The 23,364-nt window shown below is 43.4% G+C and overlaps 1 protein-coding gene across 1 annotated transcript in view; it reads left to right on the plus strand.

Annotated features, from left to right (window-relative positions):
• The window catches only part of LOC124796481 (guanylate cyclase 32E), an 823,982-nt gene that overhangs the window by 517,427 nt on the left and 283,191 nt on the right, over positions 1–23,364 (plus strand). Inside the window, exon 9 of the mRNA XM_047260702.1 lies at positions 19,539–19,686. Within this exon, the coding sequence (XP_047116658.1) occupies positions 19,539–19,686 (148 nt within the window). The remainder of the gene's footprint in view (positions 1–19,538; positions 19,687–23,364) is intronic.

Genomic DNA, 23,364 nt, shown 5'->3' on the forward strand with positions numbered 1-23,364 from the left:
GCTAACCAGATGGTAGAGTTTTGTCATGACTGGCTCTCCCGAGGCCATCAGTAGTTCTAATGGAATGTTGTCTACTCCCGGGGCCTTGTTTCGACTCAGGTCTTTCAGTGCTCTGTCAAACTCTTCACGCAGTATCTTATCTCCCATTTCGTCTTCATCTATATCCTCTTCCATTTCCATAATATTGTCCTCAAGTACATCGCCCTTGTATAAACCCTCTATATACTCCTTCCACCTTTCTGCCTTCCCTTCTTTCCTTAGAACTGGGTTGCCATCTGAGCTCTTGATATTCACGCAAGTGGTTCTCTTCTCTCCAAAGGTCTCTTTAATTTTCCTTTAGGCAGTATCTATCTTACCCCTAGTGAGATAAGCCTCTACATCCTTACATTTGTCCTCTAGCCATCCCTGCTTAGTCATTTTGCACTTCCTGTCGATCTCATTTTTGAGACGTTTGTATTCCTTTTTGCCTGCTTCATTTACTGCATTTTTATATTTTCTCCTTTCATCAAATAAATTCAATATTTCTTCTGTTACCCAAGGATTTCTGTTAGCCCTCGTCTTTTTACCTACTTGATCCTCTGCTGCCTTCACTACTTCATCCCTCAGAGCTACCCATTCTTCTTCTACTGTATTTCTTTCCCCCATTCCTGTCAATTGTTCCCTTATGCTCTCCCTGAAACTCTCTACAACCTCTGGTTCTTTCAGTTTATCCAGGTCCCATCTCCTTAAATTCCCACCTTTTTGCAGTTTCTTCAGTTTCAATCTGCAGTTCATAACCAATAGATTGTGGTCAGAATCCACATCTGCCACAGGAAATGTCTTACAATTTAAAACCTGGTTGCTAAATCTCTGTTTTTCAAGACACAAAGCAATTTTTCCTATCCATATCATTCCTATTTAAAGTAATCGTGCGACAAGGTTCGGTCGCGAGCAGCTACAGTATCAGCGACGATATATCCAGTCTGTTTCCTTCCCCGCCTCTCAATAACAAGGGCAGTATTACATTACCGTATACCGACGGCATCTATTAGCGTAGCCCTTGAGGTACCGAAGTGGTTAGTTGCTGGACTCTTCTTCGGAAGCACTACGGTTAAGATCTTCGTGCGACCATCGAGATTTAGGTGTCTTGTAATTTCTCGAACTCTTTTCATACAATTGCCCAGACGGTAACTCTGAAAAGGACACGATTATTTTCTTCCCCATCCTACCCCCTTCATATCAAAATGGCTCAAATGGCTCTGAGCGCTATGGGACTTAACTACAGAGGTCATCAGTACCCTAGAACTTAGAACTACTTAAGCCTAACTAACCTAAGGACATCACACACATCCATGCCCGAGGCAGGATTCGAACCCTTCATATCGAGCTGGTGGTCAGTCTCTAATCATCTCGTAATCAACTTGACTTAAACCTTAGTCTTTCTTCCGTTTTTCCTTAGCATACTTTGCTGATGAGGCGAAACTGCGTCGGATCCTTTATCAGACAAACAGCAACTAAGTTATATTTACTGCAGCTTTCGATGGAATTTCGAGAAGATATTACATAGCCAAAGTGTGACGGAAAAAGTGTGCCTTGAATCTGTGTACACTGTCGTTCCCATTTGCGGCCCGAAACGAGTAACTACAATATGAACGTATTTCCTTCTATTAATCATTTCTATTAGTCAAATATTTTTCCGATGCTGTCTCTGGAAAAGTTAGTTTCTCATGACTTGTATTTATATATGATGAGTAGTTGTAGTAAACAGTCGGTCGCGGTGCCCGAGCGGTTCTAAGCGCTTAAGTCCGGAACCGCGCAAGTGCTACGGTCGCAGATTCGAATCCTGCCTCGGCCATGGATGCGTGTGATGTCTTTAGTTAGTTAGGTTTAAGTAGTTCTAAGTTCTAGGGGACTGATGACCTCAGATGTTAAGCCCCATAGTGCTCAGAGCCATTTGATCCATTTGCAGTAAACAGCACAACTTCCAAGTATGGAGCCAGTTTTAATTGAACGTAGACTGTGTCTCGTAGTGACTGAATCATCACGTCATATTTTTCAATAACGTTTGGTGAATAACATTATTTATGTTACAGTGGCTAGCGATTACTGTGCACAAATCGTCATTGATCGAAAAAGCGGCATTATTGGAATATGAACCACATTTCTAACACACTTAAACGAAACAAGCCGGGGAATGGTAAATGGATACAAGGACAGCTGCAGCATAGCGGCTCTTTCTTTTCTTTCCCTATGTTTACCCGTTTCGCTAAGCTAAAGTGCCACATTGTTTTGCGTTAAATATTTGCGAAACATAATTTTGCAGCAGTATGCGAAGGTACACTACGTGATCAAAAGTATCCCGACAGCCCCAAAAACAGACGTTTTTCATATTAGGTGCATTGTGCTGACACCTACTTCCAGGCACTCCATATCAGCAACCTCAGTAGTCATTAGACATCGTGAGACATCAGAATGGGGCGCTCTGCGGAAGTCAAGGACTTCGAACGTGGTCAGGTGATCGGGTGTCACTTGTGTCATACGTCTGTATGCAAGATTTCTACACTCGTAAACATCCCTAGGTCCACTGTTTCCGATGTGATTGTGAAGTGTAAACGTGAAGGGACACGTACAGCACAAAAGCATACAGGTCGACCTCGTTTGTTGATTGACAGAGACCGCCGACAGTTGAAGAGGGTCGTAATGTGTAATACGAAGACTTCGATCCAGACAATCACACAGGAGTTCCAAACTGCATATGGATCCACTGCAAGTACTATGACAGTTGGCGGGAGGTGAGAAAACTTGGATTTCATGGTCGAGCTGCTGTTCATAAGCCACACATCAAGCCGGTAAGTGCCAAACGACACCTCGCTTGGGGTAAGGAACATGAGCATTGGACGATTGAACGATGGAAAAATGTTGTGTGGAGTGACTAATCACGGTACATAATGCTGCGATCCGATGGCAGGGTGTGAGTATGGCGAATGCCCGGTGAACGTCATCTGCCAGCTTGTGTAGTGCCAACAGTAAAATTCGGATTCGGTGGTGTTATGGTGTGATCGTGTTTTCCATGGTGGGGGCTTGCACACTTGTTGTTTTGCGTGGCACTACCACAGCACAGCCCCCATTGATGTTTTAAGCACCTTCTTGCTTCCCACTGCTGAAGAGCAATTCGGGGGTGGCGACCGCATATTTCAACACGATCGAGCACCTGTTTATAATGCACGGCCTGTGGCGGAGTGGTTACACTACAATAACATCTCAGTAATGGACTGGCCTGCACAGAGTCCTGACCTGAATCCTATAGAACACCTTTGGGATGTTTTGGAACTCCGACTTCGTGCCAGGCCTCACCGACTGATATCGATACCTCTCCTCAGTGCAGCACTCCGTGAAGAATGGGCTGACATTCTCCAAAAAACCTTCCAGCGCCTGATTGATCGTATACCTGCGAGTGGAAGCTGTCATCAAGGCTAAGGGTGGGCCAACACCATATTGAATTCCAGCATTTCCTATGCAGGGAGCCACGAACTTGTAAGTCATCTTCAGCCATGTGTCGGGATACTTTTGATTATATAGTGTAGCTTTTTACGAGGTGCATTCATGTTACAACAACGACTTTTTTTCCTCACAAAATTAATCACACAACAACTAAGAAACTTGTGTCATGTATCCTTGACACAATCTCGCATGTTTTTCACAATGTCGACGGTACTGTCACACGGTCGCTGCGAACGCCTCTTTAGGAGTGTGCTTCGACCACTGGAAAATCGCCGATGCAACAGCGGCACGGCTAGTGAATGTGTGGCCGTGGAGAGTGTCTTTCATCGCTGGAAAAAGCCAAAGTCGCTAGGAGCCAGGTCAGCTGCGTAAAGAGTATGAAAATGGCTCTAAGCACTATGGGACTTAACATCTGAGGTCATCAGTCCCATATACTTGGAACTACTTAAACATAAGTAACCTAAGGACATCACACACATCCATGCCAGAGGCTGGATTCGAACCTGCGACCGTAGCAGCAGCGCGGTTCCGATATGAAGCGCCTAGGACGGCTCGGCTACAACGGCTGGCAGTGAAGAGTATGAGTAATCACTTTAAAGCTGGTGTCACGAACAAACTGCAGGATCGCGTTCGCTCGATGCTCTGGTGCGCTGTTTGGTGAAAGAGCACAAGCGCAGGCTTTTTGAGTCATTTTTCACGCAATGCTGGAATGAGCTTGTTCTTCAAAACATCTTGGTACACTATAGCTGTAACCGTAGTGCCCTTTGGAACGCTATTAGTAGGGATTACGCCATCATTGTATCATAACATACCACCAGCCTTTTTTCAGCACTACCGCTCACCGTAAATTTTTTTGCTGTCGGTGAGTGTATGTGCTTGCATAGAGCTGAATGGCACTTTATTTCAGGACTGAAAAATGGTATTCCTGTCTCATCCATTGTCACAATCGATGAAGCGAAAGTGACATTCATACCGGCATGGCGCGTCAGAATTATCTGACAACACGCCACGCGCACAGTCTTGGTGTAGTCCGTCATCATTCACGGCACCCACAAGGACGACACGTTTCCCATGCAGCAATGTGTGCACATATCCCGTGGAAACGCCAGCTATGGCAGCGACGTATTCCACACTCAACCGACACGCCTCCAACGCAACGCAACTTCCTGTACTCCCCCAATCACGTCCTCAGACCCGCTGGTCTTGGTTTGTTGGCAGACGATTTTCCGCCTTCTTTGAAGTGTTGCACACACGAAAGCACATTAGACTCATCCATGACACCATCACCGCATGTCTCATCCAAGTGGAAATGGATTTTAATCCGTATCACATCACGCACTTGGAGAAAACTAATGTTTACACGCTTTTCTTGTAAAGCCACCACTTTAAGTATAAAAAATAGTCCTCATGTTCGCCGCTGCCGCTAGAGTTCTATGAACTGTACCGTGCTGCAGTCTCCGTCACCCATTCAGGAAGAACGAGACTACATTTTAGAAGAAATTGCATGTTCCTCTACGTTTCCAGTCGTTGAAAAAAATCAGATGTGCTATAGTTTGATTACACGTCATGTGTGATATTTCTTAGCGGCGACGCTACTACACCTTTAGATCGACGAATGATCGGGACTGTATTTTGCCGTCCTCTAAATGTTTCGTTTCATTTTTTTATATAACATTAATTCGACTACTTCATTGCTACACTTTTGGTTAGTAGCAGACAATATATTGATTTCAGATGCCGTACATAATGGTAAAACTTACTTTTCTCATCTTCGTTTCAAATGAAGACCACAATTAATTTATGATAATTTCAAGGAATAAACAACAGTATCACAGTTTTTAGTTAAATATTATTTTTAGTAATAGATTCTAGCGTGATGGTAATAAAGAGGAATAAAATGATAAAATGTGTATTTGTCGAGCTAAATGGTTTCATAATTGGACTGAAACATACTATAATAATCAGAAAAACTCCATTAGAGTGTAGCACAAGAGACAACCGGACAGTTTCAGGATGAAATGTAAATAAATCACCACTGTAACTTGTAAGACTTATCTGAAAAGAATCAATAACACAGGAAAGAAAAGTTAAGACAAAATTAAGAAAATAGATTGATATGATGTAGTAATAATACATGGAAAAAACATGGAAGTTCTCTGGAAGAAATAGGCACAATGAAAAGTTTAGGCAACGAGAATGAATAATACTAAGGAAAGCTAAAAATCCATCGAGTAGCTCCAAATGACGTAAATGCAAGATTCTTTCACAAAAAATAACCCCTTAAACATCCATCAGACTAATTCGGAACGCTATGGAGAACCTAACACTTTCCTTGGAGACGACAACAGCAGAAATAGCACGAGCAATACTGAGAAATGTGAAATACTTGTAGAATATATTGCACAACACGCTTGAAGGACAAGTTTTTCGAAATTCCACTGCAACTGATATGTTAGAAATTTAGGTCAAAGTTGCTTACTTCCTTTCTCTGTAATGCTGCAAAAGCGTGACGCCCTATGAAATCATACTCTGGTTCAGCGACGCTTTAAACAGCAAGGTGGCAACACACGCGAAAAACAGACCACTGCCCAGTTCATGTACGTTGTAAGGTTAGTTAATGATGTCACATTGGTATCAAATTTCACCACAATATTGCTCAACACCACGATGGAAGGATCGTGACACGGGTCTCTTACACATATTTCATCCCTTCTGACGCTTCTGCGATGGACGTCACAAGTGTGACGTCCAGGGTTGAAATCAAGCGGTTTTCTTGTAGGTGGCCGAGGAAAGCATTTCAGACTCGTCGCAGCTCAGAATTGAGACTATATGGCCTTAGGGGTTGACTTAAAGAGTGTCATTGAAACCACTCCTTTCCTTCTGGCGTTGATTCCCACGCATTTCACGATCGCAAACTACAATTCGCAGCGGGACGAGCAAGAGATTGTAGACACACTGCTTACGCTCCTGAGGCGATTCATTTCTATAAGGAAATCGTACACCAGCAGCCCTACTGAACATGATCTCGTACCTTTGGAGTGCAGTGAGGTTGCAATTTTTGCTCTGCTGTAGAGGTTGGATCCATTACGGATGCTTTTTCAGCTCTCCAGTTTCGCGACCTCCTGTCAAGTGATCACAGAGGGGTACAACATTGACACATGTGTTGATGGAACCGCAAAGGGTTCTCCTCAGTGCCACCTACCGGCTCTTTTGAGCGCGTTAAAAATAGACCTGCACTGACAGGTCTCGTGATGAAGTCCTTGCCGCTTGCAAACTGGCAATGCCTTTGACATCCTACTATTAGGCACAAGAGCAACAGTGTAGCGGTGCAAGAGCATCAGCGCAGCCTGCCCCCAGGGCTGAAGAAGCAGAAGCACGCTTTACTGCTTCGAATCACGTTGAAATTTCCTCAAATGGTTTTGAGCGGTCCCTCGCAGTTCCATCCAATACAAAAAAGCACAATTTGCAGTCGCACTGCACTCTAGAGGGATGCAATCATGTTCAGTGAGGGTGTTGGTGCACCATGTCCTTAGAGAAGGGTTAAATCACCCGAGGATTGTGAGCACTGTGAAAAGTTCTCAAGAACGGCACCCTGTTGCCCATGTCACTGCAGAATTGTCGTTTTCGACCGTAAAATCCGAGGTGTGCTTTTCGTTGACGCCCTTTACGTCACCCCGTAAAGCCCTTTAGCGGCGATTCTGAGCAGCAGTGTTTCTAAAATGCTTTCGTCTGCTACCAAGAAGAAAACACTGCTTGAAAAGCCTTATCTAGGTGTAGCAATCGCTCCTTGGTAGGTGTGTTACACGAGTGCTGTTCGGAAATTAAGGTCCGATCGGTCGCGAAATGGAAACCACAGCGAAATTCAAAACTGTTTTGTTTGCAACCTCTTCTCTACATAATCGTCCCTCCGACTTAGACGTCTGTCATAGCGTTGTACCAACCTTCTATACTACCGTCATGGAAGGCTGCCGCCTTTGCTTTCAGCCACTTCTCTACGCTAGTGTGTAGTTCACTGTCCGTACCAAAATGCTTCCTATATATCCAGCGGTTCATGTGAGCAGAGATGAACATCAGAAGGAGCCAAGTCCGGGCTGTAAGGCAGGTGATCGAACACTTCATATCGAAAACACTGCAGGTGCGTCCTCATTGCATCTGCATTTTACGTCTGAGAGTTGTTATCTGTGATTGCACGAAATCAGGCGAAACGCCGCAGTGGGCGCCCGTATTTGGAGGAAGACATTATTGTTCTAGGCAACTTTATGTGCTCACTGTGAGCTCAGAGCTGAAACTAGCCATATGACGTAGTCGAGAGGTGTACTAGAGACAATTCCCGACACATCTGTGCAAAGCCCCAGCGGAGTTTCGATGCCGTTTCCATTTCGCGACCTATCGTAAATTACTTTCCAAATGGTCCTCGTAGTTTGGGCGAGGTGAGTTCAGGGAAAGTGGAATGCTATAGTTATCCACTACTATGTTTTATAAAATATTTTTGTATCTGTTTTTTTGTAGATAAAACATGTTCAAATGAGTGTGACATCTTATGGGACTTAACTACTAAGGTTCCTCAGTCCCTAAGATTACACACTACTTAACCTAAATTATCCTACGGACAAAGACACACACCTATGCCCGAGGGAGGATTCGAACCTCCGCCAGGACCAGCGCCTTATACCGTTCGGCTTTTTTTTTTTGTAGTTATCTGATGATGGATAAACTCTGGAACGCACGATGTGAGCAATAAAGTCATTCTTTGACTGATGTCTCGCCATTGCTACCCAGTCAGCATGAATGCAGAATAACTTATTATTATAGAAACGGTCCCCTTTCTCCTGCGTGAGTCACGTTTACAGCGTAAGAAATCAGTTCTAATTCAACGCTGGACTTCACGCTTGTGACGGCCATAGCAGAAGAGTCACAGGAGGGGGTGGAACGTCGGGTAAGATGGGTTGTGACGACCTTCCCGTCGTCTGACATGTCCATGTTGGCCTTGGGCAGAATGTTGATGAAATTTGGTGCCAGTGGGACATCATTAGCCCACCTTACACCTCACATTATCACAGGGCTGACAGTTGTACGCAAGCTTTCCAATACGATTTCCATATTTCGACGGCATGATGAAGAGATAACACGAAAAGTCAGAAAAATGTATGAGGGAAGTGAGAGTTGTGTGAAAGTGGGGAGGGAACGTGCATCATGGTTCAAGCTGGAAAATGGGCTGCGACAGGGAAGTGCACTTTCGCCTTTATTGTATGTTATTGTTATGGATGAAATCCTACAGCAAGTATCAGATGCAATTGGAGATCATAAAATGAAAGCAGTGCTTTTTGCCGATGACCTGATGTTATGGGGAAATTGCGAGAAGGAGGTGCAAGAGCAGTTAGATGTATGGGAGGCAACGGCAGCACAATATGGAATGCATTTCTCTGCAAAGAAAAGTGAAATAATTGTCAGAACAAGGAAGAAGAATAGGCCAAATGTGGATATACCTTGTGGAGGGGAAAAACTACAAGTCGTAGAGAACTTCAAGTACCTGGGAAGCATGACTGAAAGGAAGGGGGGAAACGCAATGGAAATAAATGAAAAGGTGCAGAAAAGCAGGGCAGTTCTACAAATGCATTAGGGGGCTTATTTGGAGCAAGGAGGTGCCACAGAAATCCAAGGGAATTATATACCGAACCTACTTTGTCCCCATATTGGCATACGGAAGTGAGACATGGGTAATGCACAAAAGCGACAAAAGTAGAATACAGTCTAGAGAAATGAAGTTCCAGAGGAGCAGGTTGAGTGTAACAAGACGAGACAGATTGCGAAATGTGTATGTGAGGGAAAGACTAAAGGAGGAACCAGTACAGGACAGGATAGAAAAATCAAGACTGCAGTGGTATGGACACATGAAGTGAATGGATGAGGGAAGATTTCCAAAGAGGATGTTTGATCTGCAACTGGAGGGGAAGAGGCCCAGAGGAAGACCAAGAGATAGATGGGTGAAGGGAGTGAAGGAATGTGTGACGAGAAGAGGAGAGAACTGGACGAAGGTGGAAGAGGGGGAATGGTGGAAAGACAGAACTCGATGGAGAGGCTTGTGTTCCCGACAGATCTAGCCAGTGGCTGGAAACTGTCCAAGATGATGATGATGACGGCATGTCACATCTATTCGATAGCTTTTGTTTCGTAACAGAGGTGTTACGTGTCATTTGTTTACGCGCTATTTTCTCTTTCCTTTTTTTGCACTAAATCCTTATCGAATGTTATAACTTTTTTTTATCGAACACTGTGTAAAATTTACTAAATAAAACCCACCTCGAAGAGCTCAGCAGACGGAAACAATCTGAAGATGTGCCCTTGAGTAATTTGTGACACCGTACTAGATCACGATGTACGTCGCTCCTGGTTTAACAGGATTAACACTCCTTGGAAATTCCTTGGTAATAAGATTTGCACTCCGCCGTTGCTTTCCCTAATAGCATTTCGGAGGCTGCCCGCCTTCACTTATAGCGGATTGCTGTTACCTTTACTCCGACGAATGACGTAATATCACGCCTTAAGCTCGACGGTCGGGCTAAATTAGCAATAAATCCCGTCGCGGCAAAGGGCCACAGTAATTACTTCTTCAAGTCCGAAACGGTGAAATACTGTTGCTTAATACAGGAGGACTCTTCGCTGATTATGGGAAAGTTCGCAATACTTACGTTTATAAAGCAGACCAACCGCTGCTCGTTAGTCCCAGTAATTATTTCAGTTGTTTCCTTGGGAAGGTTTATGATGATTTGCAGCCGTAAACAACTCTCCTAATGCCTTTCCGTATCTTGCACATCGCGAAGTGTCTCCAGCCAAATCCCAAAACGCTCTCGTTCGTACGAGGATATAAAATAAATCAGCCACTAGCCAGATGACTGGAAGCAAGACCCATACACGGTACAGACGTTAAGTCAAACTCTTATTTCTTTAGGTCACAGAACCGCTTAGCTGTATGATGAACCACTATGCAACTAAGAATTTATATACATACAAAGCAGTGGTGAATGTCCTAGGAAAATATTTGATTAGATTCTTTATGTTGGTAGTTTGATACAAATAAAGTACAAAAGCGGAATACATAAAACAAAAAGTAAAATGTTTTGATATTTCACAGACGGCTTGTGGTCTTTGGAATCTGAACAAATAAATGTTACATCAAGCCATATCATCTCAAATACTGACACTAATTTTCTAGTCGTTCTCTTGGTAGGTCTCCAGCAAGTAGCGTATCAATTCCAGTTCTTCATATTCTATTGTTTTCTTTTCATTTAAATTCTGCATTCCTCCACCCATTCATTTTTTTCTCGTTATCTTGCTCTTTTCAGAACCTATTTTCTTTCGTTTCTTGGCTTAAAATCTTTCTGTTTCAAGTCCGTGTCTATCTGTTATCATGTTTTCTCTTTGTAAGTCTTTGTGGATCTTTTGAATCCAGCCCGTTGTACACCTCCTCTGAAAACTAAGTTTGAAGACGTGTTTGATTTATATACTGTCATATATTTTTCAGTAACCACCATAAAATAACATTCTATACTTACTTCTTGTTTCTGGACTTAGAATTTTTATGTGTCATTTATGACTCCTTTAATCTCTGGCAATGTTTATTATAACAGTTCTTCATTATTTAAGTTAGATTTCAATAGGATGCATTCACTTACACATCACGATATTTTATTTCGGTTAGTTAACATTCTTTACTTTAAATATTCCTCGTGGTACCATAGACTTTTTTCTATTCTGTGTACCCCTTTCTCTTTCCTAAACCATTTTCTTGACAAATTTTTCCAAATTTTTTAATTTTTAACATTTTAATTTAATATCTGTTACTAAGATTTTTTATGTTTGTGAGTTTTCTTTTGTGTACAGAGATTCTTAAACCCGTTTTGGTGACTACATACTCTGAGAAACTGGTTTACATAACGACATTTTCAGATTTTCAGAAAATATTTCAAAATTATAAGCGGTAACCTGGCAATCTACATTATGCCCACTGTCCTCCCCCTTCTATATTGTTGTTGAAATCTGATGCTCTGATATTATTTTGCTTAAGAGATAATTTTCTCCAGAAATCACTTGAAGGCGATTGTAGATGACGCAACACATGTGAATTTGTTTTGAAAGGGTTTACATTGCACTCATAAATGTTTCTGAGTGAGGTTATCAGAACTATTTTTATATTACGCCGTCTAGTCTGGACTGAAATCCATATTCCTTGATAACATCGCGTAAGTTTTCCTTGAGAGTGGACTGACGACTATCGGACAGAACTTAATTACAAATTTTAAATTAAATGTCTTATCCTAACACTATCTGCGCTATATAAATCAATCTTGATTTTTACTGAAATGACTGTCCATCTTTGGCTGTACAGCACATAGCAGCATTTTTGGAGATATCATTTAAGCAGCTAGCAAAAGGGATGCACCTCCATAATTATTGAAATCTTTTATGTCAGATATATTATGCAGTGAATGCAATAAGCCGCTTCCCATGCTTCTGTGATTTTCTTTGTTGTCCACACTGAATCATAAATTAACTGTCTCTGGATTCTATAAAACACAATTTCAAAAGTCAGTTTTACGTACTCTTCTCCACTGGCATTATTATTATTTTTGTTTTATAATTAGTCTTTCAATTTCATCATAAGTTGAGGGTTCGTCATCATTTAAGGTTTCCGTAAATTTTTACTTGCAGTTTGATGTTTGGCTAGTGCAGTTTAATACCAGATCAAAGTACTCTGCACAACATATTGTGACCCGTAAGTGTGATATTTGGCTCTGTAGTGATGCAAAAGCGAGGCACCCTCGAGCACGGCGACACTGCAAATACCAATGCGTCGATGCATGCGAAAAAAAAAGGCCAGAGCTCAGTAACTGACTGGTAATCCATCACTGATGATATGAGGTTTTAACGAACGTGAACTGCATAGCAGCCCGTAAGCCCAATGGAACATCACAAAATAGCTTTTGGTGGCTCCATTAGCGAAGGAAGTTTTCTCATTACTGATGTGTCAGTCACTGACAATATGAGCTGTGTAGAGCGTCTGTGAGCACACGGTTAGTCAAATTGTACGTGATTAGTAGTCTGCTCATAATAAAGGACGACAACTCACCGGAATTTTTGTGTGTGGCACGGCGAGTGTTTGGTACGTGCTATATATCGGTGAATAGTATGAATAATAATGACAAGTCGAGTTAGTAATACGTCTGAGAGGATTCACGGAATCGCTGTAAGAGTAAGTCAGTCAGTGCTGCACCGTAGTGAAGGTATGTATTGAAATGGAAGTGAAGCATTTCCAACAGATATATCGAAAATAGACGGTTAAAAAAAAGGCAAGAAATCAGTATGTTCAGAACATGACGATACATTATAGGTCAAATGTTTATACAGCCTTTTCTTCTCATCTTCATCCATGGAAATTCTCCTGCAGTCTGTATCGTTGTTCAGCTGATATCCTATTTATTATAGCTAATGCGTGAAGACGTAAATCGCTTGTGATCATAAAACTTCACGTGTCCTAGTGGAACATCATTAATTCCTATAGTTTTAGAAATCAAGTAGATTTAGTTTGTTTGGCGCTAACCTTGTAAAATAATTGTCTAAACACTAACTAGGAACGCACCATAGAACAAACTCCATGTACCAGAAGGAGGAAGCCTAACAGGTGTGTGTGGCTCAGTTGGAACGCAGACCAACCTGTTGATACTGCATCTCCGTAATCCATCCGCAAATCCTCGATGCGTTAAACTTATATTCCCTTTTCTTTCGTGCTATTGGTAGTACGCTACGCTCCAACATAGGAACTGCTCTAGCGATGCATTATCCCAATTGTAGGACAACAGAACTCTGGGAGAGATTGGTACACCAATAAATGAATGATAGGCCCTACCACATTAGTATGGTAAAATCTTTATATAATGTTGTGGCCCACTGTCCTCAAATTTGGTGACTGCACATTCGTCACATCAACTGCGTCGAGTTACAATTGCATTTATCAGAATTCACAGAGCTCATGCGACCGTAACTACCTCCCATCAACACAGCACTACCGGCCTGGGGAAGACTGTTAAGCTAGTACGAATTTACTATTCTAACTTGCCACAACATGACTACGAGGTGCAACAGTAAAGTAATGAGACTGATGTGAGAAAAAATGTTGCTTACCGTTTTAGTCAAGTTTAGTGTTGCCTCCTTCAAAGTAATTCGCTTCTGAAACTTCCTGGCAGATTAAATCTGTGTGCTCGACCGAGACTCGAACTCGGGACCTTTGCCTTTCGCGGGCGAGTGCTCTACCATCTGAGCTACCGAAGCACGACTCACGTCCGGTCCTCACAGCTTTATTTCTGCCAGTAGCTCGTCTCCTAACTTCCAAACTTTACAGAAGCTCTCCTGCGAACCTTGCAGAACTAGCACTCCTGAAAGAAAGGATACTGCGGAGACATGGCTTAGCCACAGCCTGGGGGATGTTTCCAGAATGAGAAAGGTAGGAGACGAGATACTGGCAGAAGTACAGCTGTGAGGACCGGCGGTGAGTCGTGCTTCGGTAGCTCAGATGTTTATTTTGTGAATAATAAAGATTTCTGTTTCTCCTACCTTCCTTCATACAAAATAAATAATTAAATAAATAAAAACCCCTCACTCCCGACAAAAAAAAATGTTGGCAGAGCACTTGCCCGTGGGAGGCAAAGGTCCTTAAAAAAAGATTAAAATAAAAAAAAAAACAAAGAAAAAATAAAAAAAATAAAAAAAAGATGGTAGAGCACTTGCCCGCGAAAGGCAAAGGTCCCGAGTTAAAAAAGAAAAAAAAAGAAAAAGATGGTAGAGCCCTTGCCCGCGAAAGACAAAGGTCCCGAGTTCGAGTCTCGGTAGGGCACACAGTTTTAATCTGCCAGGAAGTTTCATATCAGCACACACTCCGTTGCAGAGTGAAAATCTCATTCTAGTTCGCTTCTGATTGCACACACTTTTTGTGTTGTTTGAAAATGGTGTTCCTTGACCGCCGTTTTGACTCTTGCAAATAGAAAAAAGTCGCACGGAGCGATATCTGGTGGATAAGGTGGCTGTGGTAGTACTGACATTTGTTTTGGGGTTAAAAATTGCTGTACTAACAGAGCAATGTGGGATGGCGCATCATCCTGATGCAAAATCCAATTATCAGCAGTGTTGGCACGGACACGAAGAACTCTTTTACGAAGTCTTTCTAAAATATCTTTGTAGTAATATTGGTTAACTGTTTGCCAAGGAGGCACCCACTCTTTATGAACAATTCCCTTGGAATCAAACAAGCACACAAGCATGCATTTCACTTTTGACTTTGACATGCGAGCTTTCTTTGGTCTGGGTGATCCCTTTGAGGACCATTGCGAACTTTGGCGTTTTGTCTCTGGATCGTACTGAAGAACCAAACTTTCTTCACCAGTGATAACATGGCTCAACAATTGTGGATTGATTTCCGTTTGCTCTAACAGATCGACTGTCACATTTTTCCGTGTTTCTCGGTGGTGTGGTGTGAGATGTTTGGGGACCATTTTTGCAAAAATCTTTCTTATACCTAGATCTTCAGTTATTATGAGACGAACCGTTTCTCGATTGATGTTCACTTCTTCTGCAATCATTGTCACGAATACTCTTCGATAAGATCGTACGAGTTCACGCAAACTGTCCAAGTTGACATCCGTCCGTGAGGCTGATGGTCGTCCACTACGGTCTTCATCTTCAACATTCGTTTTGCCTTAACTACAAATTTTATGCCAAAGACAAACTTGAGCTCTTTGCGTAACCTATTCTCCAAAAGCCTTCTGAAGCCTACCGTACGTTGTCGTCGCGTTTTCACCCAATTTAACACAAAAAGAAATGGCATACCGTTGCGCAATATTATGCAGTTCCATTTCCGTGACGAGAGACACAAACACGTGTTAACTTACTGCATCACAACTCACGACTGAGCATTTTCATCGATGTGCCAAGTCAAAGATATTGTGCCTACACAAGCCTGCACGGTTGCCACATCTTGCAAAGAAAATCAGTCTCTCTGCCATGTGAAACATAAGACAATATTGCCTGGCTAGTTTAGGATCTATTGGCAATAAGTAGTCCAATACTCTCCACGTGCGCCGGCCGCGGTGACCGAGCTGCTCTAGGCGCTTCAGTCCGGAACCGCGCCACTGCTATGGTCGCAGGTTCGAATCCTGCCTCAGGCATGGTTGTGTGTGATGTCCTTAGGTTAGTTAGGTTTAAGTAGTTCTAAGTCTAGGGGACTGAAGACCTCAGATGTTAAGTCCCATAGTGCTCAGAGCCATTTTTGAACTCTCCAACGCACAAAAACAATCTAAACCCATCATTACGACCAGGAAATCACAGCGACTATACGGTCACAACACTGAGGTACTAAACAACCATACCAACCAGAGTAGGAGCGATGACGTATTGCACGTTATAAGCCTCGCTCATTATCTTTCATCATATAAATTTGTGTAGATTGTCACTAATCAAACAATATTCCATCGACACCAATCAAATTCACTGCCTACGCGAGTTCTTTATAATACGTTGCAAATTCGACATGAGCAACATAGAACTGATTACTATATAAATTGAAGGTAGAAGGAGGAGGAAAGAGATGAAAGGGAAGGAACTACTGATGTCAGAAACACTGGGGCTTTATGTGGAATCAACGTCGGCGTCATTTGGACGCAGTGTTTATCAAAAATTGCATGGACATCTCTGCACTCCTCTCGGCCGACCCACACTCCCACCTTGCACCACTTCGTCCTTGTCCTCCATGCTCGCTACTTTGAGATTCCCACAAGATGTCGAACGTGTTGTGCACCCCTACTGAAGGTGGTGGATTCACTGCCCATCGAGGCGATTCAGTTATATGAATGCGTGGTGTCTGTTCATTTGGGCATGTCCGGAAGGACAGACACCAAGCGGAATCTACAGCTGTGATACACACTATGTAAATTGAAGGTGGAGGGAAAGGAAAGGGAAGGAACTACTGATGTCAACTGCACAGGGACTTTGTGCAGAATCAGTGGTTACGACGGAAAATGTGATCAAATGGTTCAAATGGCTCGAAGCAATATGGGACTTAACATCTGAGGTCATCAGGCCCCCACTAACCTAGGGACATCACACGCATCCATGCCTGAGGCAGGATTCGAGCCTGCGACCGTAGCAGCAGCGTAGTTCTAGACTGAAGTGCCTAGAACCGCTCGACCACAGCGGCCGGCTGGAAAATGTGTATCTGTTCTTTTGGACATGTCGGAAGAACAGACACCATGGATTCACGTAACTTATTTGCTTCGATGGACAATTAACCCACCCCCTTCAATGCGGGTACCGACCGCGTGCCTGAATCTGAAAGTAGCGAGTATGATGGACACAGACGGGGACTGCAGACATGTGGTGCAAGGTGGGACTGTGGGTCGGCCGAAAGTGATGCCAAGGTAGTCCACGCGATTTGCGATAAACACTGTGTCTGGATGTCGTAGTGATCAACGGAACTGCGTTCTATTCACTGATGAGTATCGCTTATGGCTTTAACAAACAATCGTCGGAGACGTGTTTGAAGGCAACCCGGTCAGGCTGAACGCCTTAGACACACTGTCCAGTGAGTGCAGCAAGGTGGAGGCTCCCTGCTGTTTTGGGGTGGCACTTTGTGGGGCGACGTACGCTGCTGGTGGTCATGGAAGGGGCCGTAACGGCTGTACGATACGTGAATGCCATCCTCAGACCAATAGTGCATCCATATCGGCAGCACAATGACGAGGCATTCGTCTTCATGAACGACAAAATCGCGCCTCCGTCGTGCACATCTTGTGAATGGCTTCCTTCAGGATAAGGACATCGCTCGACTTGAGTGGCCAGCATGTGATCCAGACATGATCCGTATCGAACATGCCTGGGATGGATTGAAAGGAGCTGTTTATGGACGACGTGACACACCAACAAGTCTGAGGGATCTAAGCCAAGTCGCCGTTGAGGAGTGCGTTGATGAAGTTGTGGATAGTGTGTCATGATAAATACAGGCACGTATCAATGCAGTAAGACGTGCTGCTGGATATTAGAGGTGAGTACAGCAATCCGGACCATCACCTCTGAATGTCTCGCTGTATGGTGCTACAACAAGCAATGTGCGGTTTTCACGGGCAATATAAAGGGCGGAAACGGTGTTGTTTTAATCTCTATTCCAATTTTCTGTGGTTTTCACGAGCAATATAAAGCGCGGAAACGATGTTTTTTTATCTCTATTCCAATTTTCTGTACATGTTCTGGAAATCTCGGAATCGGGGCGATGCAAAACTTTTTTTGATGTGTGGATTTGACATGTGCTTATGCGGCAATGACACGGGTGAAAATCTCACCCTGAACAGATGGTTGAACCTTGCTGGTGGCCAGGTTCAATCCCCTGAAGATGTCGGACAATTGCTCCGAGGAAATGTTGTCCAATTTGCACTACGTCATCCGGCGGCAAACCCGTGAAGACTATTTACAAATTTTGTACCCATATTACTTACAAGCTGGAAAGAAATAGTTTGGGAGAAAAAAAATGATTCAAATGTCCCTGAGCACTATGGGACTTAACATCTAAGGTCATCAGTCCACTAGAACTTAGAACGACTTAAACCTAACTAACCTAAGGACATCACACACATCCATGCCCGAGGCAGGATTCGAACCTGCGACCGTAGCAGAAGCGCGGTTCCGGACTGAAGCGCCTAGAACCGCACGGCCACACAGTTTGGGAGTAAGAACCACTAGCCTCCTTATGGGGTGAGTGTAATAACGTTGAAAGAGTAGGGGGAGGGAGGAGATGGATTGAGAGGGATAGAGAGAAGGGAGAGGAGGACATCTAAAGAGAGTAGGGAGAGGAGGAATCATACGCAGAAAGGAGAGGACATGAAGACGGGAAGCAGACTGACAGGTGTAAGTGGGAGAGGAGATAGACAGGAAGGGCAGGAGAATATCGACAGAGAGTGCGATGGAGAAGGTGGACAGAGCGGAGGTGAAGGAGGAGGTGGAGAGTGAAGGGGGAAAGAAGGAGATGGTCTAGTAGATGAATAGAGTAAATAATTACCCAGGATATGCCAGGTATTCAGCTTGTTAATAATAAGATTGGTTGTCATTGTTAAAAGTAGACGTTGTACTCTGATTTATCTCCTGCATAACTGAAATATGTTACGACATTTCCGTTGCGCTTTAAAAGAAATATTATCAGATTCAAACCAGGATATTTGACCTTGTAAATCAAATAAGAACCTAAAAAAAGGAAAGGATTTAAAGTAGCGACCATAACCAGTTCAGTCTAGGCTAGTAAATAGAAAGAGTAACGATAGGCACATTTTACATAACTGATCCTGCATAGTGCCCGTATATATGACGAGAACTAACATTAAGCAACCTTATATGTAACCAGCCCTGGCAGATCGTTTATATCTAAGTTGTAGTACGTACGTTTAAAAACGAGTATTAGTGTTACAGATGACACGTTGATCATACAAGGCTAAAATGCAGTTGGTTGGTCGAACTTTAAAATAAACGACGTTACATTATTTGTTTCTGGTATAGCTGTGACATAACAAACCAGTCACATATATATAACATGCTAGGTACGTCAGTGAAGCTAGGAGGCCGTAACAAGCTGGTCAGGACAGCTAAACACACAAATTCTAGTCAAAAGAAGCCTACTGGTAGCAAACGTCTACCTTAATTCAAGTAAAAAATTTGTGATTTATAAGTCTTGAATACAGCATTGTATGGAAGTGGATAATGGACTCCAGATAGAACCTAAGTATTTTAGGGATGTGGTGCTACAGAAAGATGCTGATAATGTGGAGTGATGAGTTCAGGAAAGAAGAGATCTCCCGTGGAACTGCCAGAAAAGAAACATGTGGAAAACATTGACTAGGAGCTGGGACGGGGTGGTTGGACATATGGCTGAGATCAAGGAATAATTTTCATGGAGTTTCTATTGTGTAATTTATTGCAGTATGTAATGGTAAGTAATTTTACCAGGTCTTCAATGACGCCGGTGTGTGCAGGTACATGGTGTATATGGACGAGAACGGCGATGCGGAGGGCAACTACACGCTGCTGGCCCGCCAGCGCCACCACAGGGAGCCCGGCGAGTACGGCATGTACCCGGTGGGTGTATTCACCAGGTCCGCCAGCGGGCGGCGGGCTCTCCCGGTGAGTCACCACATTACTTTCCAATCTTCTTAAACTGTGTTACAGGCTGAATATCAATCAAAACACAACAATGTTAATAATATGTATTAGAATAACATCAGGCGCTGTTGAGGGAGTTAGAGTACGAAATGAAAATAGAACGTCCCCATCGCCGTAGAAGATAACGATCGGTTGTCGCTCCGTTTAGGAACTGATGCTGTAAATCTTGTACCTACAGGACAATACGGGTCTACTTTTCAGTGAAGAGCACGTAAATTTGTATTAAGTGATACCTACTGCTTATTTAGAGATGCACATCTTACCAAAGCAGTGTTAACGCCGCGCGCGGTAGCCGCGCGGTCTTGGGCGTCTTGCAACGGTTCGCGCAGCTCTCCCCGTTGTAGGTTCGAATGCTCCCTAGGGCATGGATGTGTGTGTTCTCCTTAGTGTAAGTTAGTTTAAGTTAGATTAAGTAGGGTGTAAGCTTAGGGACCGATGACCTCAGCAGTTTGGTCCCACAGAACTTACCACAAATTTCCACTGCTAACTTTACACATCGAAAAATACAATGTGTAAATCAATGTTTACGAGAAGCCTTGAATAAAAAGTACGGTAACACATTTTGTTTATGAAAGCAGGTTGGTTTTATCCAGGATTCCAATACACCATATTATTCACCACTCATTTGGCTACAAAATGCAATTTTTCAATATACACAATTTTTTTTTGGTCATCAGTCTACTGACTGGTTTGATGCGGCCCGCCACGAATTCCTTTCCTGTGCTAACCTCTTCATCTCAGAGTAGCACTTGCAACCTACGTCCTCAATTATTTGCTTGACGTATTCCAATCTCTGTCTTCCTCTACAGTTTATGCCCTCTACAGCTCCCTCTAGTACCATGGAAGTCATTCCCTCATGTCTTAGCAGATGTCCTATCATCCTGTCCTTCCTCCTTATCAGTGTTTTCCACATATTCCTTTCCTCTCCGATTCTGCGTAGAACCTCCTCATTCCTTACCTTATCAGTCCACCTAATTTTCAACATTCGTCTATAGCACTACATCTCAAATGCTGCGATTCTCTTCTGTTCCGGTTTTCCCACAGTCCATGTTTCACTACCATACAATGCTGTACTCCAGACGTACATCCTCAGAAATTTCTTCCTCAAATTAAGGCCAGTATTTGATATTAGTAGACTTCTCTTGGCCAGATATGCCTTTTTTGCCATAGCGAGTCTGCTTTTGATGTCCTCCTTGCTCCGTCCGTCATTGGTTATTCTACTGCCTAGGTAGCAGAATTCCTTAACTTCATTGACTTCGTGACCATCAATCCTGATGTTATGTTTCTCGCTGTTCTCATTTCTACTACTTCTCATTATCTTCGTCTTTCTCCGATTTACTCTCAAACCATACTGTGTACTCATTAGACTGTTCATTCCGTTCAGCATGTCATTTAATTCTTCTTCACCTTCACTCAGGATAGCAATGTCATCAGCGAATCGTATCATTGATATACTTTCATCTTGTATTTTAATTCCACTCCTGAACCTTTCTTTTATTTCCATCATTGCTTCCTCGATGTACAGATTGAAGAGTAGGGGCGAAAGGCTACAGCCTTGTCTTACACCCTTCTTAATACGAGCACTTCGTTCTTGACCGTCCACTCTTATTATTCCCTCTTGGTTGTTGTACATAACGTATATGACCCGTCTCTCCCTATAGCTTACCCCTACTTTTTTCAGAACAGCTTGCACCATTTTATATTGTCGAACGCTTTTTCCAGGTCGACAAATCCTATGAAAGTGTCTTGATTTTTCTTTAGCCTTGCTTCCATTATTAGCCGTAACGTCAGAATTGCCTCTCTCGTCCCTTTACTTTCCCTAAAGCCAAACTGATCGTCACCTAGCGCATTCTCAATTTACTACACTACTGGCCATTAAAATTGCTACACCACGCAAATGACATGCTACAGACGCGAAATTTAACAGACAGGAAGCAGATGCTGTGATATGCAAATGATTAGCTTTTCAGAGCATTCAGACAAGGTTGGCGCCGATGGCGACACCTACATCGTGTTGACATGAGGAAAGTTTCCAACTGATTGCTCATACACAAACAGCAGTTGACCGGCGTTGCTTGGTGAAACGTTATTGTGATGCATCGTGTAAGGAGGAGAAATGCGTTTCATCACGTTTCCGACTTTGATAAAGTTCGTATTGTAGCCTATCGCGATTGCGGTTTACCGCATCGCGACATTCCTGCTTCCCTTAGTCGAGATCCAATGACTGTTAGCAGAATATGGAATCGGTGGGTTCAGGAGGGTAATACGGAACGTCATGCTCTATCCCAACGGCCTCGTATCACTAGTAGTCGAGATGACAGGCATCTTATACTCATGGCTGTAACGGATCGTGCAGCCACGTCTCGATCCCTGAGTCAACAGATGGGGACGTTTGCAAGACAACAACCATCTGCACGAACAGTTCGACGACGTTTGCAGCAGCATGGACTATCAGCTCGGAGACAATGGCTGCGGTTACCCATGACGCTGCATCACAGTTTCTTGGTGTACGATCCTGGGTGCACGAATGGGAAAATGTCAACTTTTCGGATGAATCCAGGTTCTGTTTACAGCATCATGACGGTAGCATCCGTGTTTGGCGACATCGCGGTTAACGCTCATTGGAAGCGTGTATTCGTCATCGCCATAGTGGCGTATCACACGGCGTGATGGTATGGGATGCCATTGGTTACACGACTCGGTCACCTCTTGTTCGCATTGATGACACTCTGAACAGCGGACGTTACATTTCAGATGTGTTACGACCCGTGGCTCTACCCTTCATTCGATCCCTGCGAAACCCAACATTTCAGCAGAATAATGCACGACCGCATGTTGTAGGTCCTGTATGGGCCTTTCTGGATACTGAAAATGTTCAACTGCTGCCCTGACCAGCACATTCTCCAGAACTCTTACCAATTGAAAACGTCTGTTGGCCGAGCAACTGGCTCGTCACAATACGCCAGTCACTACTGTTGATGACCTGTGGTGCCGTGTTGAAGATGCATGGGCATCTGTACCTGTACACGCCATCCAAGCTCTGTTTGACTCAATGCCCATGAACACCTCTCACAAGAATACCACCACCCTCTTCCTGGTGCTTACTGGCCTGCAGACTGTTGCCTGAGGACTTTTCCTGTAGATTATCAGCGACGGTGTATCTGAAACATTTTCCTCTGGCACTCATAAGAATGCCGCAATATTTTAACACTGGATGTCGTGGTTCTCATCTCCATCGCAGAGCTATCAAACGAAGGGGTTAAATGTAGATAAGAGGCGTTGATACGACCTCTCCATCGTGTGATATGTCGAAGGCGACTACTGCGGAGTGTAGTAGGAACTTACAGCTTGAGAACTTTTCATGATCGTAGTAGACAAAATTTTGCTATAGCGGCTACTGAAGAAGCTGTCAAATAAAGCGAAAGGCATGTGGTCTAAATAAGACTTCTATTCCAGTCGCAAAAGACGGTATTAACCTATATTCACTGAAGACCCAAAGAAACTGGTACACCTGCCTAATATTGCGTAGAGCCCCCGCGAGCACACAGAAGTGCTGCAGTACGACGAGGCATGGACTTTACTAATATCTGAAGTAGTGCTGGAGGGAATTGACACCGGGAATCCCGCAGGGCTGTCCAT

The sequence above is a fragment of the Schistocerca piceifrons genome, chromosome 1 (assembly GCF_021461385.2).
Source record: "Schistocerca piceifrons isolate TAMUIC-IGC-003096 chromosome 1, iqSchPice1.1, whole genome shotgun sequence".
In the NCBI taxonomy this organism is placed as follows: Eukaryota; Metazoa; Arthropoda; class Insecta; order Orthoptera; family Acrididae; genus Schistocerca; species Schistocerca piceifrons.